The following is a 17,935-nucleotide window of genomic DNA, read 5'->3' on the forward strand; positions in this document are numbered from 1 at the left end:
GATGATGCAGTCCAGCAGGAAACAGGTTTCATTGACTGATTGTGGTGATCCACTGTGTTAATTGTGTGCACCTGTATTAGGGGATGTACAGTAGGACCCACACTACAGGTTCGCCGGTAGCCCCTGCCGGCTAGCTCCGCCCACAAGGAGCCGTATAAATATGCATGACCTCCTCTTGATCAGCCATTTCGCCAGCTGCAGTAGGAGGCCACGCATCTGACTAATAAAGCCAAAGTTGTACCAATCTGAGTCTTTTGTGCAATTGATCGTGCATCAATTTATTACAGTCAGATTTTCCTACATTATGGACATCAGGATCAAACCAGATCACCTGCAGCTGGACCTGCACTCGCCAGACGCCAGAAAGGACTTTAATCACTGGTTGGCTTGCTTTGAGGCCTACATCAACGCTGCGACCCCCGCGCCGACGGAAGCTCAGAAGTTCCAAGTTCTATACTCCAGGTTGAGCTCCAGCATGTTCCCGTTGATCCAGGACGACCCGAGTTACACGGAAGCGATGGCACTCCTTAAAGAAAACTACGTTCAGAAGACAAACACACTCTTCGCAAGGCATGTACTCGCCACTCGCGTACAACTACCTGGTGAGTCGTTCGAAGACTTCTGGCGGGCTCTTATCCCACTCGTATGGCACTGTGACTGTCAGGACGTCACGGCCACTGAACATTCCAATCTCCTCATGCATGACGCATTCGTGACAGGGATTGTGTCGGACCCCATCTGACAACAACTGCTGGAAGTGGCTAATCTCAACCTAGCGGAGTCGAAAGCTTTAGCGCTCTCCATGACGGTCGCATCTCGCAATGTCCAATCCTACCCCGTTCACCGCGCGGCCCACCTCTCCTACCCCTCCTGGACCCCGCAAACGACCCCCCTGGCTGGGACCACTCCTGCACAATATTCCTGTGCCGTCTGCCACACCACGCACCCTGGGGTTCCCCACTGCTACTTCTGCAGCCAGCAGAAGCACCCCCGCCAGCACTGCCCAGACCGCGCTGCCATTTGCAAATCCTGCGGTAAGAAGGGCCACTTTGCGGCGGTATGCCAAGCCCGCGCAGTCGCCGTTCTCACGCCTACAATCGCCCCCTTCCCCCAGCCGATCGCACAATGGGCGCCGCCACCTTCTGCTCCCGGGGCCACTTGCGACCAGTGGGCACTGCCATCTTCTCCCCCCAGGTCCACGTGCGTCCCGTGGGCGCCACCATCTTGTCCTGCCCCCACAACGTGCGCACCATGGGCGCCGCCATCTTGCCCCGCCCCCGCAACATGCGGTCCATGGACGCCGCCATCTTGCCCCGCCCCTACAACGTGCGCTGCATGGGCGCCGCCATCTTCTCCTCAACAGGTCCTCCGGACGCCGCCATCGCCGCCATTTGGTCTCCCTCACGGGACTGGAACGCTAGATCCGGGTCGTCGTCGCTACCCATCTGAATCCTCGGATGACCACCCGCAGCTCGCCTCTTTGACACTGGACCAGTCCCGTCCTCACAACCTGGCCACCGCTTTGACGACAGTGGAAATCAACGGCCACGTGACCTCTTGCCTACTGGACTTCGGAAGCACCAAAAGCTTCATCCACCCGGACACGGTAAGGCGTTGCTCCCTCGCGGTCCAGCCCGCCAACCAACGGATCTCCCTGGCCTCCGGATCCCACTCTGTCTCGATCCGAGGTTTCTGTGTGGTCAATCTCACTGTCCAGGGTGTAGAATTCAGCAGTTTCCGCCTCTACGTCCTCCCCAACGTCTGCACTATTGCTGGGTCTGGACTTTCAGTGTAATCTCCAGAGCCACACCCTCAAATTCGGGGGGCCCCTACCGACGCTCACCGTTTGCGGCCTCACGACCCTCAAGGTTGACCCCCCTCCCTCTTTGCCAATCTAACTGCGGATTGCAAGCCCGTCGCCACCAGGTGCAGACGGTACAGCGCCCAGGACAAGGCCTTCATCAGGTCTGAAGTCCAGCGGCTGCTTCGGAAGGGTATAATTGAGGCCAGCAATAGCCCCTGGAGAGCCCAAGTGGTCGTGATTAAAACTGGGGAGAAACACAGGATGGTCGTGGACTACAGCCAGACCATCAATCGGTACACGCAGCTCGACGGGTACCCCCTCCCTCACATATCTGATATGGTCAATCAGATTGCACAGTACCGGGTCTTCTGAACAATTGACCTTAAATCCGCCTACCACCAGCTCTCCGTAGATCGGACCGTCCATACACTGCCTTCGAGGCGGACGGTCGCCTCTATCAATTTCTTAGGGTTTCCTTCGGAGTCACTAACGGTATCTCGGTATTCCAAAGATAAATGGACCGCATGGTTGACCGGTACAGACTGCGGGCCACGTTTCCATACCTGGACAACATCACCATCTGCGGCCACGATCAGCAGGACCACGACGCCAACCTTGCCAAATTTCTCCACACCGCCACTCTCCTCAACCTCACCTACAACAAGGAGAAGTGTGTGTTCAGCACCAACCACTTAGCCATCCTCAGCTATGTAGACCAAAACGGACTCCTGGGGTCCGATCCCGACCGCATGCGCCCCCTCATGGAGCTTCCCCTCCCCCACTGCCCCAAGGCCCTCAAACGCTGCCTTGGGTTCTTCTCCTACTACGCCCAGTGGGTTCCAAACTACGCGGACAAGGCCCGCCCACTCATACAGTCCACTCAATTTCCCCTCACGGCCGAGGCACAACATGCCTTCGCCAGTATTAGAGCAAACATAGCCAAGGCCGGGATGCATGCAGTAGATGAGACACTGCCCTTTCAAGTAGTGAGCGACGCTTCAGATGTCGCCCTTGCCGCCACTCTAAACCAGGCAGGCAGACCCGTGGCATTCTTTTCCCGCACCCTTCATGCCTCTGAAATTCGACATTCGTCTGTTGAAAAGGAGGCCCAGGCTATCGTTGTAGCGGTGCGGCATTGGAGGCATTACCTGGCCGGCAGGAGCTTCACTCTCACTGACCAACGGTCGGTAGCTTTCATGTTCAACAACACGCAGCGGTGCAAGATCAAAAATGATAAAATCTTGTGGTGGAGAATCGAGCTCTCCATCTACAATTATGAGATCTTGTATCGCCCCGGCAAGCTCAACGAGCCCCCAGACGCCCTCTCTCTTGGTACATGTGCCAGCGCACAAGTAAACCAACTCCGTGCCCTTCACGACAGCCTTTGTCATCCGGGGGTCACTCGATTGTACCACCTCGTCAAAGCCCGCAATCTGCCCCACTCCGTCGAGGACGTACGGACAGTCACCAGAGACTGCCAGGTCTGTGCAGAGCGCAAGCCGCACTTCTACCGGCCGGACCGTGCGCGCCTGGTGAAAGCGTCCCGCCCCTTTAAACGCCTCAGCGTTATTTCAAAGGGCTCCACCCCTCCACCGACCGCAACATATATATCCTCAGTGTGGTCGATGAATTCTCCAGGTTCTCCTTCGCCATCCCATGCCCGATATGACGTCTGCCACCGTCATCAAGGCCCTCAACTCCATCATCGCTCTGTTCGGTTTCCCCGACTACATCCACAGCGACAAGGGATCCTCATTCATGAGCGATGAGCTGCGTCAGTTCCTGCTCAGCAGCCTCCAGTAGGACGGCCAGCTATAATCCCCGGGGAAACGGGCAGGTAGAGAGGGAGAACGGGATGGTTTGGAGGGCCGTCCAGCTGGCCTTACGGTCCAGAAACCTCCCAGCCGCTCGCTGGCTGCAGGTCCTCCCAGATGCACTGCACTCCATCCGGTCTCTACTGTGCACTGCCACAAATAACACATCCCATGAAAGTGTTTTTACCTTCCCTAGGAAGTCCACATCCGGGGTGTCGCTCCCGACTTGGCTCGCAGCTCCAGGACCGGTTCTTCTACGTAGGCATGTCCGACTCCACAAGGCGGACCCCTTGGTGGACAGGGTACGCCTGCTCCACGCCAACCCCTAGTATGCCTATGTGGAGTTCACTGATGGCCGCCAGGATGCGGTCTCACTCAGGGACCTGGCTCCCTCAGGTTCCACTCCCACACACTTCCCCACCCACGTGCTACCCTCCCCCGACGCTCGCACCATTAGCCCCACCTGGTCCATCTCTCCTCCCCCTGCCCGCGTTACAGGACAAGTAAGATTTTGGCACGCTCCCGGAGTCATCCAACTACTGGCCGGCACCAACACCGCCAGCACCGACGTCGCCACCACCACTACGACGCTCCCAGCGAACCGTCAAACCACCGGACAGGCTTAACCTCTGATGGGCACCCGACTACAAAATGGACATATACCATTTCCCCCTCCCCTCTGTAAATTATTTGTTAATCTGTATATAGTTCCATGCCACCCCCGCCGGACTCATTTTTAACAGGGGGTGAATGTGGTGATCCACTGTGTTAACTGTGTGCACCTGTATTAGGAGATGTACGGTAGGACCTACACTACAGGTTCGCCAGCAGCTCCTGCCAGCTAGCTCCGCCCACAAGGTGCCGTATAAATATGCATGGCCTCCTCCTGATCAGCCATTTCGCCAGCTGCAGTAGGAGGCCACGCATCTGACTGCAATAAAGCCACAGTTGTACCAATCTGAGTCTTTTGTGCAATTGATCGTGCATCACTGAAATTTAGGGCAAAGTGTAATTTCCATGAGGTAATATTTAACCTACTTGACTGGCTGGCTAATATTGTCAATTGAAGATGGCTGCATTTTGGTGTTTAAATTGGTGCATTAACTTATCCAGTACAGTTTTAAAACCAAAATAAACATTGGTATTGCTACATACTTGGATAGTAAAAAGACAATTTCAGATAATTTGTTCAACCTAATACCACTTTTCTTTTGGTAGCAAAATGGGAAGGATGGGTGGGCTTTCCGTCCTCTTTGACGCTGAGCACAGAAAGAGTCACATGTCAGCTATCTTTAATTTAATCCATTTACAAAGTGACCAAAAGTTTTTACTTGTCAGGCTTTTCTTGAAACTGTTGACGAGAAGTGCACAAAGTGATCCTGGAGAAAGGGCCAGGGATGCAAATGTTGACCGTTACACAGTGGAGAAAACAATTCCTGCAGTTGCTGATGATTTGAAAGTGGAGATAAAGGATGAGAACGATATTTCTGCAAACCAAATATATACCTTTAGTAATTAGTCCATTTGGACCAATCCACTGAAACTTTGGATCCACAAGACTTTGGGATGAAAGTTCCTTTGTTAGGCACTGAAGAGTCTGGCCTACAGAGTAAACGTGGAAGAAAACTGCAACTAGAAATAAAGGATTTCAATAAGTTAAATTCCTGATTAGATTAATATATTTATGATTGTGTCAGAGAAAGTAGGCTTTACAGACCAATTAAAAACTACATTCAGTTTAATACCCTTGATCACCAATTCATCAGAACATAATTACAGGTCGAGTATCCGTTCTCCAAAACCCTTGGGGTTGTTTTGCATTTCAGATAATTTTGGTTTTTGAATACTGCAAATAGGCCGAGGCTACTTGCATTACAAGGGCTGAAGTCCCTTGAGGGTTCGCAAGGTAAACAGTGCAGACAACTAACTAGACGCCCTGCACTAGAGGGACTACACAATGAATGGTAGGACCCCAGGATGTACAGACAGTCAGAGGGATCTTGATGTGCTTGTCCATAGATCACTGAAGACAGCAGGACAGGTAGATAAGGTGGTTAAGAAGGCATGTGTGATACTTGCCTTTATTAACCAAGGCATAGAATGTAAGAGCAGGAAGGTTATGATGGAGCTGTATGAAACACTAGTTAGGCCACAGCTAGAGTACATTGTGCAGTTCTGCACTGCACACTACAAGAAATAAGTGATTGTACTAAAGAGGGTGCATAGGAGATTCACCAGGATGTTGCCTGGGCTGTAGCATTTCAGCTTTCAAGAGAGACTGGGTAAGTTGGGGTTGCTTTCCTTGGAGGAGAGAAAGCTGAGCGGGGACCTGATTGAAATGTTTGAAATTATGAGGGGTGTAGATAGGGTGGATAAAAAGGGACCTTTTCCCTTATCAGAGATGCCAATAACCAGGGGGTGTAGATTTAAGTTAAAGGACAGGAGGTGTGAAGGAAAACTTTTTCACCCAACAGGTGCTTGGAATCTGGAACTCACTTCCTGAAAAGGTGGTAGAAGTGGGAACCCTCACAACATTTAAGAAGTGTTTAGATGAGCACTTGAAATGCCACAGCATACAAAGCCTGAGACCAAATGCTGGAAAATGGGTTTCCTCCGAGTGCTCCAGTTTCCTCCCACAGTCCAAAGAAGTGCGGATTAGATGGATTGGCCATGCTAAATTCCCCTTTGTGTCTAAAAATGTTCAGTGGGGATCACTGGATTACGGGGATAGGGTAGAGATAGGTTTGAGTAGGGTGCTCTTTGCAAGGGCCAGTGCAGACTCACCCAAGGGTTAGGGTGGACCGAACGGTGCTCATGGAAGTAGGTTGTAAACTTACTTAAGGCCTACCTACCCAGGATACACCAGCCTCCCTCGATTCTCCGGCCTCCTTGCGTCGATCAGTACTGATCCCAAAGAATGTTTGGAGGCCATTGGGACCATTGAAGGCCGCTGGGTGGTCAGAGACAGTGCAGGGTGGACCCAGTCCTCCCCCTAGAAAGTGGGCACATTGGTACTGCCCATCTGGCACCTTGGCAGTGCCACCCTGGCACTGCCAGGGTGCCCAGGTGGCACTGCCAAGAGTCAGGCACCGAGGGGTGGCCATGCCCATGAAAGGACGGTGGAGGGAGGGTTTGAAGGGTGAGGGAGTGCAGGGCAGGTAATTAGTGGCCTCTGGGCAGTTGGGGGGGGGGGAGGGTTGATGGGTGGGGGTCCTGGAAGGGGGGTGCTGTAAGGGGGCTTGGAGGGGTCTGAAGAGGGTGGGCCCCCAGGGACCCCATAGCAGGGTGTCCTCACATGGGGGGTTTGGGTAGTGCCCATGTGTGTGAGGGGGGGGGGGGGGTTGGGGGACCAACAAGCTCACTTAGATATCAGGGCACTCTTTCAAAATGGCGGCCCAATCTCTGAGTTCAGCTCCCCAGTGCTACAAAACATTCAGGGTGCGAGTCTCCGGAAAGAATTCTGAGTGTTGGAGTGAGCGGGAATTACCGCGAGCTTCCCGGCGCTCGGCCCAGTGAGCCCGGTTACGCATTCAACGTTAATTGGCTGCAAATCAAGGCTCGTTTTTTACACAGAGGGCTGTGGGTGCCTGGAACTCGCTGCCGGAGGAGGTGGTGGAAGCAGGGACTATAGTGACGGTTAAGGGGCGTCTTGACAAATACATGAATAAGATGGGAATAGAGGGATACGAACCCCGGAAGTGTAGAAGATTTTAGTTTAGGCCGGTGTGGTGATCCACCACTGTGTAATTGTGTGTGTGCATGTATTAGGGGATGTACAGCAGTACCTGTTCTACAGGTTCGCGGGTAGCCCCTGCCGGCTAGCTCCGCCCACAGGGAGCCGTAAAAATATGTATGAGTTCTCCTGAGCTGCCTTTTTACCAGCTGCAGTCGGAGGATAAACATCTAACTGTAATAAAGCCTCTCTTGTACCTATTCGAGTCTTTAAGTGCAATTGATAGCGCATCAATTTATTACAGTTAGATTTTCCGCATCATGAGCATCAGGATAAAACCAGATCGCCTGCAGCTGGATCCGCAATCGCCAAACGCCATAAAAGATTTTAATCACTGACTGGCTTGCTTCGAGGCCTATATCACCTCAGCGGACCCCGCACCGACGGAAGCTCAGAAAATTCAACTTCTCTACTCAAGGTTGAGCTCCAGCGTGTTCCCGCTCATACAGGACACGCCGAATTACGCACGCGCCATAGAACTCCTTAAAGAAAATTACGTCCAGAAGACGAACACTCTGTTTGCAAGGCATGTACTCGCCACTCGCGTACAACTACCTGGTGAGACGATTGAAGACTTCTGGCGGGTCCTTATCCCTCTAGTACGGGACTGTGACTGTCAGGCCGTCACGGCCACGGAACATTCCAATCTCCTCATGCGTGATGCATTCGTGACGGGAATTGCATCGGACCCCATCCGGCAACGACTGCTGGAAGGAGCCGTGCTCGACTTAACGGCGACAAAAACTTTAGCGCTCTCCATGACGGTCGCTTCTCGTAATGTACAGTTCTCGCGCGGCCCACCCATCCTACCCCTCGTGGACCCCACAACTGACCCCCCCCCCGACTGGGGCCGCTCCCGCACAATATGCCCGCACTGCTCGCCACACCACACACTCTGCGGCCAACAGAAGCACCCCCGCCAGCGCTGCCTAGCCCATGCCACCACCTGTAAATCCTGTGGCAAGAAGGGCCACTTTGCGGCGGTGTGTCAGGCCCGCGCAGTTGCCGCTATCGCGCCCGACTTCTCTCCCTTCCCTCAGCCGATCACACAATGGGCGCCGCCATCCTCTGCTCCCGGGGCCACGTGTGACCAGTGGGCGCCACCATCTTCTCCCCCCAGGTCCACGTGCGGCCCATGGGCGCCGCTCCCACAACGTACGCACCATGGGCGCCGCTATCTTCTCCCCCACAGGTACTTTGGACGCCGCCATTTCGTCCTCCCTCGGGACTGGACCGCTGGACCCGGGTTGCTGCCGTTCCTCCTTGGCCGATCGCCCGCTGCTTGCCTCCATGACGCTGGACCAGTCCCATCCTCACAACCTGGCTACTGCTTCGACGACGGTGCTCATCAGAGGCCATGCGACCTCCTGCCTACTAGACTCCGGGAGCACCGATAGCTTCATCCACCCGGACACGGTAAGGCGCTGCACCCTTGTGTTCCATCCCGCCAACCAGCGGATCTCCCTGGCTTCCGGATCCCACTCTGTCCCGATCCGGGGTTTCTGTATGGTCAACCTCACCGTACAAGGCGTTGAATTCAGCGGCTTCCACCTGTACGTTCTCCCCAACCTCTGTGCTACACTATTACTGGGCCTGGATTTCCAATGTAACCTCCAGAGTCTCACCCTCAAATTCGGCGGGCCCCTACCCCCACTCACCGTTTGCGGCCTCACGACCCTCAAGGTTGAGCCTCCCTCCCTCTTTGCCAATCTGGCCGCAGATTGCAAGCCCGTCGCCACCAGGAGCAGACGGTACAGCACCCAGGACAGGACCTTCATCAGGTCCGAAGTCCAGCGGCTGCTTCAGGAGGGTATTATTGAGGCCTGGAGAGCCCAAGTGATGGTGGTTAAAACTGGGGAGAAACACAGGATCGTCGTGGACTACAGTCAGACCATCAACCGGTACACGCAGCTCGACGCGTACCCCCTCCCTCGCATATCTGATATGGTCAATCAGATTGCACAGTACCGGGTCTTCTTAACGATTGACCTTAAATTCGCATACCACCAGCTCCCCATCCGCAAATCGGACCGTCCATACACTGCCTTCAAGGCAGACGGTAGCCTCTGTCAATTTCTTAGGGTTCCCTTCGGCGTCACTAACGGGGTCTCGGTATTCCAAAGTGAAATGGACCGAATGGTTGACCGGTACAGACTGCGGGCCACGTTTCCGTACTTAGATACTGTCACCATCTGCGGCGATGACCAGCAGGACCACGACGCCTACCTTGCCAAATTTCTCCACACCGCATCTCTCCTCAACCTCACTTATAACAAGGAGAAGTGCGTGTTCAGCACAAACCGCTTAGCCATCCTCGGCTACGTAGTCCGAAACAGAATCCTGGGGCCCGATCCCGACCGCATGCGCCCCCTCATAGAGCTTCCCCTTCCCCACTGCCCCAAGGTCCTCAAACGCTCCTGGGGTTCTTCTCCTACTAGCCCAGTGGGTCCCACAATACGCGGACAAGGCCCGCCCACTGATACAGTCTACTCAATTTCCCCTCACAGCCGAGGCACAACATGCCTTCACCCGTATTCGCTCAGACATTGCCAAGGCCGGGATGCAGGTGCAGTAGACGAGTCAATGCCCTTTCAAGTAGAGAGCGACGCTTCAGATGTCGCCTTTGCCGCCACTCTAAACCAGGCAGGCAGACCCGTGGCATTCTTTTCCCGCACCCTCCATGCCTCCAAAATTCGACATTCGTCTGTTGAAAAGGAGGCCCAGGCAATCGTTGAAGCGATGCGGCAGTGGAGGCATCACCTGACCGGCAGGAGATTCACTCTCCTCACTGACCAACGGTCGGTAGCCTTCATGTTTAACAACACACAGCGGGGCAAGATCAAAAACGATAAAATCTTGAGGTGGAGAATCGAGCTCTCCACCTATAATTACGAGATCTTATATCCCCCCGGCAAGCTCAACGGGCCCCCAGACGCCCTCTCCCGAGGTACATGTGCCAGCGCACAAGTGGACCAGCTCCGTGCCCTGCATGAGAGCCTTTGCCATCCGGGGGTCACTCGGTTGTACCACCTAGTCAAAGCCCGCAATCTGCCCTACTCCGTCGAGGAAGTACGGACAGTCACCAGAGACTGCCAGGTCTGTGTGGAGTGCAAGCCGCACTTCTACCGGCCAGACCGCGTGCGCCTGGTGAAAGCGTCACGCCCCTTTGAACGCCTCAGTGTGGATTTCAAAGGACCCCTCCCCTCCACCGACCACAACACGTATATCCTTAGTGTGGTCGGTGTATTCTCTAGGTTCCCATTCGCCATCCCAGATATTACGTCTGCCACCGTCATCAAGGCCCTCGATTCCATATTCACTCTGTTTGGTTTCCCCGACTATATCCACAGTAACAGGTCAACAGAATGTCGACAGTCACGAGCGATGAGCTGTGTCAGTTCCTGCTCAGCAGGGGTATCGCCTCCAGCAGGGCGACCAGCTACAACCCCCGGGGAAACGGGCAGGTAGAGAGGGAGAACGGGACCATTTGGAGGGCCGTCCAGCTGGCCCTACGGTCCAGAAACCTCTCAGCCGCTCGTTGGCAGCTGGTCCTCCTGGATGCATTGCAGTCCATCCAGTCTCTACTGTGCACTACCACGAATAACACGCCCCATGAACGTGTTTTTACCTTCTCTAGGAAGTCTACATCCGGGGTGTTGCTCCCGACTTGGCTCACAGCTCCAGGGCCGGTCCTACTGCGTAGGCATGTCCGGCTCCACAAGGTGGACCCTTTGGTGGACAAGGTACGCCTGCTCCACGCAAACCCCCAGTATGCTTACGTGGAGTTCCCCGACGGCCGCCAGGATACGGTCTCGCTCAGGGACCTAGCTCCCTCGCAGGGCCGGCTCAAGGCACCGGCAACTCGGGCAGTCGCCCGGGGCGCCATGTGCTGGGGGGCGCCAGAGACTCGGGTCCCGCGCATGCGCAGTTGGGACGGTGCCAACCAGCGCATGCGCGGTGGCCGCCCTCCCCCAAGGCGCCCCCCCGCTCGGTCCGCTCCCCCCGCCCCCCCCCCCCCGGTCCTCCCCGCCCGCCCACCCCCTCCCCTCGGGACCGCCCCCCCACCCCCCTCAGGATCGCCCCCCCCGCGGGTCCGCGCCTCCCCCCTCGGGTCCCCTCGGTCCCCCCCCGCCTCCCCTCGGTCCCCCCCGCCTCCCCTCGGGTCCGCCCCCCCTCCCCTCGGGTCCGCCCCCCCTCCCCTCGGGTCCGCCCCCCCATCTCGGCCCCGCCCCCGCCCCCCCCAGCTCCTCCCTCGCCCCCACCCCGGCCCCGCCCGCGGCCCCCGCCCCCTCGGCCCCCCGCCCCCCCCCCAGACCCCCTCAGCCCCCCCCCCCTCGATCCCCCAAGGGCGCCGAAGTTCAGCTTGCCCGGGGCGCCAGCAACACTAGGGCCGGCGCTGCTCCCTCGGGTGCCAATCCCACTCCCACACACTTCCCCGCCCACGCGCCACCCTCCCCTCCCCCGGCGCTCCCAGCATCAGCCCCACCAGGTCCATCCCTCCTTCCCCTGCCCACGCTAGAGGACATGGAAGATTTTGCCACACCCCCCGAGTCATCCAGCCACTGGCCAGCACCAACACTGCCAGCACCAACACCGCCAGCACCGACGCCGTCGACGCCAACACCGCCTGTACAGACATCGCCACCACTGTTGCGTCGCTCCCAACGAACCGTCAGACCACCGGACAGACTTAACCTCTGACGGGCACCGGGTTACAAGATGGACACTTAATTTTTTTTCCCTCCCCTCTGTAAATAATTCACGTATTCTGTATATAGTTCCACGTCACCCCCGCCGGACACATTTTTACCAGGGGGTGAATGTGGTGATCCACCACTGTGTAATTGTGTGTGTGCCTGTATTAGGGGATGTACAGCAGTACCTGTATTACAGGTTCGCGGGTAGCCCCTGCCGGCTAGCTCCGCCCACAGGGAGCCGTATAAATATGTATGAGTTCTCCTGAGCTGCCATTCTACCAGCTGCAGTTGGAGGATAAACATCTAACTGTAATAAAGCCTCTCTTGTACCAATTCGAGTCTTTAAGTGCAATTGATAGCGCATCAACCGGCAGCATGGTCGCCGCAGGCTTGGAGGGCCGAAGGGCCTGATCCTGTGTTGTACTTTTCTTTGTTCTTCGTCAGCCGATTTGGCGGCACTGCGCCTGCCGACCCCTGACTAACAAAGTGGAGAAGCACTTAAGCTGCACTTACTCTGCCAACCCCAGCAGGCTCGCAACATTGGTGCTGAGGAGACCAGGCCCAAGATTCAGGGATGCTGACCTAGGGACGCTCCTCGATGCAGTGGGGGCCAGGAAGGATGTCCTGTTCCCCCAAGGGTCCTGGATGGTTAGCCATAGGGAAGTCAGTGCTGCCTGAGATGAGGTGGCGGCAGCTGTGAGCTCGGGGAATGTGACCAGGAGAACTGACCTACAGTGCCAAAATGAAAACAGCAACCTACACCTGACAGCAGGAGTGAGTAGACACCAATGCCTCTGGCCTACAGTGCCAAAATAAAGTCAACAACCGACACTGTGCAGCATGAGTGTGTGCACACCAATGCCCCGCCCCCCGGGACCTGTACACCCCCACAAGAATCCATCCCCCAAGTCTCCATGCGATCCCAACCCTCCCCTTCAACCCCCCAACCATCCATTCACACACACCCTCCCACCACTGTGAACCACGCATTTGGCTAACGATGCCCTCTCTGTGTCTCCTCAGGAAAAGCTCGCCTACAATCAGCGGGAAAGGGCCCAGACTGGTGGAGGGGTGCCGGATTTCGGAATCCTCACCTCCTTCGAGGAGCGTGCCCCAGAAGTGACTGGGGTGGCCGAGGACAGGGCAGTCACCCACACGGAGGCTGGCGGATGCCGCCCTATTAAACATGAGTTGTTATTGCCTTACTGACTGACCCATTCCTCCCACTAACCACATGCCCATTCTCCTGCAGGTCCTCCAGCCATCGGTGACAGCCCAACCCAGGTAACACCCACTCCAGTCTCCCAGGAGACTAACTCAGAAGAGAGCGCCGAGCATGCCACCATTATAGTCGCAGTACAGCTTTCATCCCCGCCCTCCACCAGCACAGATACACCTCAGTGGGAAATGTTAGTGGGCAGGTTTCAGAGGCACAATATGCCGAACACCACACTGCTGCTGATGCACATCAGATGAAGGCAGGAACTCCCTGGCTAGACAGCAGTCGGGGCTGCTGGGTCCCAAGATTCAGCTGGGTCCCAGCCTGGTGCTGAGCCTGTGGCACAGAAGTTCTCGGAGCTGTTGGAGACGATAGGGACCATCCGTCAGCGACACTCCAGCAGATCCATAGCCGATTGGAAGATCCCAAAGGCTACAGGCGCAGGAGATGGCGCTGGTAATGCATGGCACTGAGGCCAACACTGCTAGGATGGCTACTGCAGTGGAAAGCCTGTGCATGACGTTAGCACCATTATTGAAGGTATCCAAGGAACTGCGCAGTCAGTGACGGCCATGGTCTCAGCAGACTGACTGTCTCACTGGGGGATGTCACCCAGTACCAGGCCGACCTTGATGAGGTTCTGCGGGACATGTCCCGCTCTCAATTCCGAATGGCCAAGGCACTGTAAAGCATGGCTCAGTCACTGAGGAGCATCACCGAGGGCATCGACATGATGGTGCAGACCATGGGAACCGCCAAGGCTGGCAGAGCCAGATGATGCAGGGGTAGACGGGGCTCGAACCAGCTGCCCTTCAATCCCAAGGTGAACCACAGGGCCCTATGGGCACCGAACGGGCGGAAAAGGGGCTGGGTGCCAACCTCGACCCGTCCATGGAGTGGCGATGGTGGCCACCAGCTCCCCCGAGTTCCACCCCTCTGAAGAGGTCGCACCTCATAGTCAGCACATGGCACAGGGCGGCATGGTTGTGCATGTGCCTTTGACAAGTGCGCCGGAGTCCTCCGGACTCAGAGCCCCCAGAGGACGTCCGTCAGGGGCATCTAAAGCCACGGGATGAGGTAAGCAGCTGGCTGCCTCCACCTCAGATATGCAGCCTGGGGAGACACCTAGACGTAGTGGGAGAGCAGACTTAGTGGTATGGCTAGGTACGCCAAGCACATCGAGAATCACTGAGGGCACCCGGGGAGGGTTTTGGGGAAGAGTGTAGGTTGGAGGTGAGGGGGATGAGAGTGGGGAGCGTGAGGGCGGCACCAAGTGGGGACTTGTCTTACAAATTAAACACCCTTACGCACAACCATTATGGCGCCTCTGTCACTTTGATCCACAATGCGGGCTGACCTCTGAACCTTGGCCCATCTCTCCAGGCATCTCCCCCTCCCCTTGGAACCCACCCACCCTCCGGCCGTGGATATGTCCCTGGAGCTGTGTCCCATCCCCTGGTGTTCGGATGTTGGCTGCTGCGTGTGTGGTGTTGCCTCCTGCAGTGTTCATGCACAGTGTCCAGGCATCAAAGTGTGATTGGGATAGAAGGCAATGACTCCCACATGCTACATGGCCCGCCCATCTTCGGGAATTCACTTGGGATGTGTGACTTGCTCACGATTGCCAATTCCCTGTCAGCAATAGCCTTCAGCCACACGCCCAGAGGCCTCAGCAGTCAGTGGGGGTTATGGGTGGTCATTGGGGCAGACCCCGTAACGGTTACACATAATCTATGAGTTGGCATAGCATGGTGGTGGAGCAAGCGATTGACCACCCCAGCTCCTCCCCCCACCCTCTTATGGTGGCCTACCCCTGTCGAGGGCCCCCCACCCCCTGCCGAGCACAGGGGCGTCAATCCCAGTGCCCCCGGGCTCTTTGCCTGTGTACAAAGGTGGCTACTTATCTCCTCGGCTCCACACGGAAGCCCTTCCGCCAGGTTCACGTTTTTCAAAAGGAATACTAATCATCTCATAGTCAGCATACGGGACAGGCCGGCACAGCTGTGCATATGCCGTCGACAAGCGCGCCGGAGTCCTCTGGTCTCAGAGCCCCCAGAGGACGCCTAATTGTATGGAAATTGGGTTTAAGTGGTGATAATTGGTTTCTCGCCACACTACGGCAAGATCCCGATTTCGCCTACGGAAGCGGGCCCGTTGTATTGCAAACTGTTTGGCACCTGTCGCGGTTCTCGTTTTTGGCCTCTCCCGCTATTCACCAGCCTCGTTTCGCTTGAACGAGAGCGTAACGAGGTCGGAGAGTCGCATCCACTAAGTGTGGTCTAAACAGGTGAGAAACTCCCCAGGGCCCAAAAATGTGAATAAGTGTCATTGAACAGCGGTTGAGAACTCGCCGGCAGAACCGACGGCAAACTCCCTGAAAAAACTGCCACAAACGAACTTAGAACTTTTGGGGGAGAATTGCGCCCAAAGGATACTTGGCCTGTAGTCCATTTTGAAGGGTATTTGAAATTTAGTTTTTATTTCCTGTTACCTACTGCAAATTACCTACACGACAACAACAAATGCACTTTAAAAATATTTCATTGGTGCAAAGTATTTTAAGGTATCCTGAAAATATGAAAACTATTACATTCATGCAAGTTATTTTTTCTATTTAAAAAAAAAAATTACATTTTGGTTCATCGTTAATTTATGCTTCTTCAGTCTGCTACGAGATCAAGGTTCCTGAAGTTCACTTGTCACAAGTAAGAGTTTGCTTGATTAAAAGGGAGGTCTGTGACAAGGAGACATAAATTGAAAGTGTATGGTAGAAGGATTCAGAGGGGAGATGAGGAAAGGGGATGGATTCTCCATCGGCGGGATATTCCGTTTCGCCAGCAGCGCACTCACGGCCGCAGATTTCACGACGGGGTGAGGGTGCCCACAATGGGAAACCCCATTGGCTGGATGGCGGGACAGAAAATCCCGCTGCTGGCGGGGCACGCTGCACCAGAAAACGGGTGCGGCGGGATGGAGAGTCCCGCCCAAGATTTTTCACTCAGAGGGTGGTGGGTGTCTGGAACCCATTGCCTGAAATGGTGGTAGAGGCAGAAAACCTCATCTCATTTAAAAGATGCAAGGATGTGAACTTGAGATGCTGTAACGTGCAGGGCTACGGATCAAATGATGGAAAGTGGGATTAGGCTTGTTGTCTCATATTTTTGGCCAGTGTGGACATGCTGGGCCTTCTTCTGTGCCACAAACCTTCTGGATTCTACTTTCTATGATTCAAACCTGTCTTATAGGATTCTCTCAAGTTGTGTCCCTTTGAGAAGTTCAAACTTATGGTACATTTGAATTAAGTAAATTTGTAACCAGAATCGACAAGAAACATAACAAATATTTTGACTTGCTCATTTAATGCCTTGGTAAGACTGTGTGGTAAAATTCAGCATTATCTTTAGCATGCAAGTTTACCTTACCAATTTCTCCTTCTGCACCAATGACTTGATCTGTAAAAGGTGTTGAGATACTTTGTGATGATGTATCTGGTAAACTGGCGAGTATTCCCTGGAATATACTGTCATCATCCCTCCTTAATCTTGACGTTCTTTTATGTAAATGCCATTCAGAATTTTTCTTATAGAGATTACCATCTAAAGCAGAATTTATGGACAGAATGATTCATTTAGCTTTCTCTTAAATTTAAAAAAATGAAAAGCTACTGAATGCAGCAAGTCGCATTGGAACACAAATGTATAATTCAGAAAAGATCAGCCAGCTTTTTAAATAGTAATGTAGACATTTAGTGGCCTATGGTATGCCATTGCCTGAGAAGTGGTATTCTGATTTATCAGATGGTAGGTGCCAGGCTGCCCAAATACCAGAGGAAAACCTGAACAATCTACCACCACGATTTGCGATTTGTATTTCATGAGAAGTATCTGAGGTCAGGAGAAAGAATTTCAAGCCACTTGTCAAGATTTTTTTTAAAGTAAACATTTATTTAAAAAAAAGAAAAAATGAAACTTTAAGACACAATACATTTACACAGTTAACATAACTTTTACAACCATTTCCCCAAATGACTTCTACTTAATTAACTCAGAGTTTAACATCCCTTTTAGGCAACAGTACTCATAGATTCTAATCTATAAAATTCCAGTAGTATTATCACAAATCCACTGTTGCTATGGGGGAAATCTTACACAGGCTTTTCTCTCTCTCTTATCTGATGTTGAGAAGCTAAAACTTGTCTCAAAACTTTGCTGACACAAACATTTTTCTCTGAGGGTGATGGCAGCTTATTTTCCACAGATCTGTTTCTAGAACACATTACTTCAGGATCTCATAACCACAAACCACATCTACCTGCAGTCATCAACGTCGCTTTAAATGTTTTTAAATTTTTTTTTTACTCTTTCACCTTTAACGCCATTGTTTTACATTCCTTTTCTCAGAATGTACAGACTTTCATTGTATTTTTTTATGCCCACCACTTTTGGATGAACATAAACTTAATACTTTGCTTTATTTAATTTACGATATCCTCCAATTGTACATGTTCCTTTTGAAATACAATAGTTAACTTCATGCTCTTCACTTATCTTGCAAATCAAATTTCCATTCATGCAGCTCCATCTTAGACCTGCTCAATTTCCACTTCAAAACACTTGGGGCGAGATTTTCCCAGAAATTGGCAACTGCTGATGGCAGGCAGGAAAAGTG

General features: G+C 53.9%; 1 protein-coding gene across 2 annotated transcripts in view; it reads right to left on the reverse strand.

Moving 5' to 3' along the window:
• LOC119966349 (zona pellucida-binding protein 2-like) overlaps window positions 1-17,935 on the reverse strand; it is a 116,781-nt gene that overhangs the window by 84,280 nt on the left and 14,566 nt on the right. For both annotated transcript variants that reach the window (XM_038797874.1, XM_038797873.1), the window contains exons 2-3: window positions 16,690-16,863; window positions 5,125-5,250 (exon numbers count right to left, since the gene is read on the reverse strand). In XM_038797874.1, coding sequence (XP_038653802.1) covers window positions 5,125-5,250; window positions 16,690-16,863 — 300 coding nt within the window. The remainder of the gene's footprint in view (window positions 1-5,124; window positions 5,251-16,689; window positions 16,864-17,935) is intronic.

This window comes from Scyliorhinus canicula, chromosome 5 (genome assembly GCF_902713615.1).
Source record: "Scyliorhinus canicula chromosome 5, sScyCan1.1, whole genome shotgun sequence".
NCBI classification, from domain to species: domain Eukaryota; kingdom Metazoa; phylum Chordata; class Chondrichthyes; order Carcharhiniformes; family Scyliorhinidae; genus Scyliorhinus; species Scyliorhinus canicula.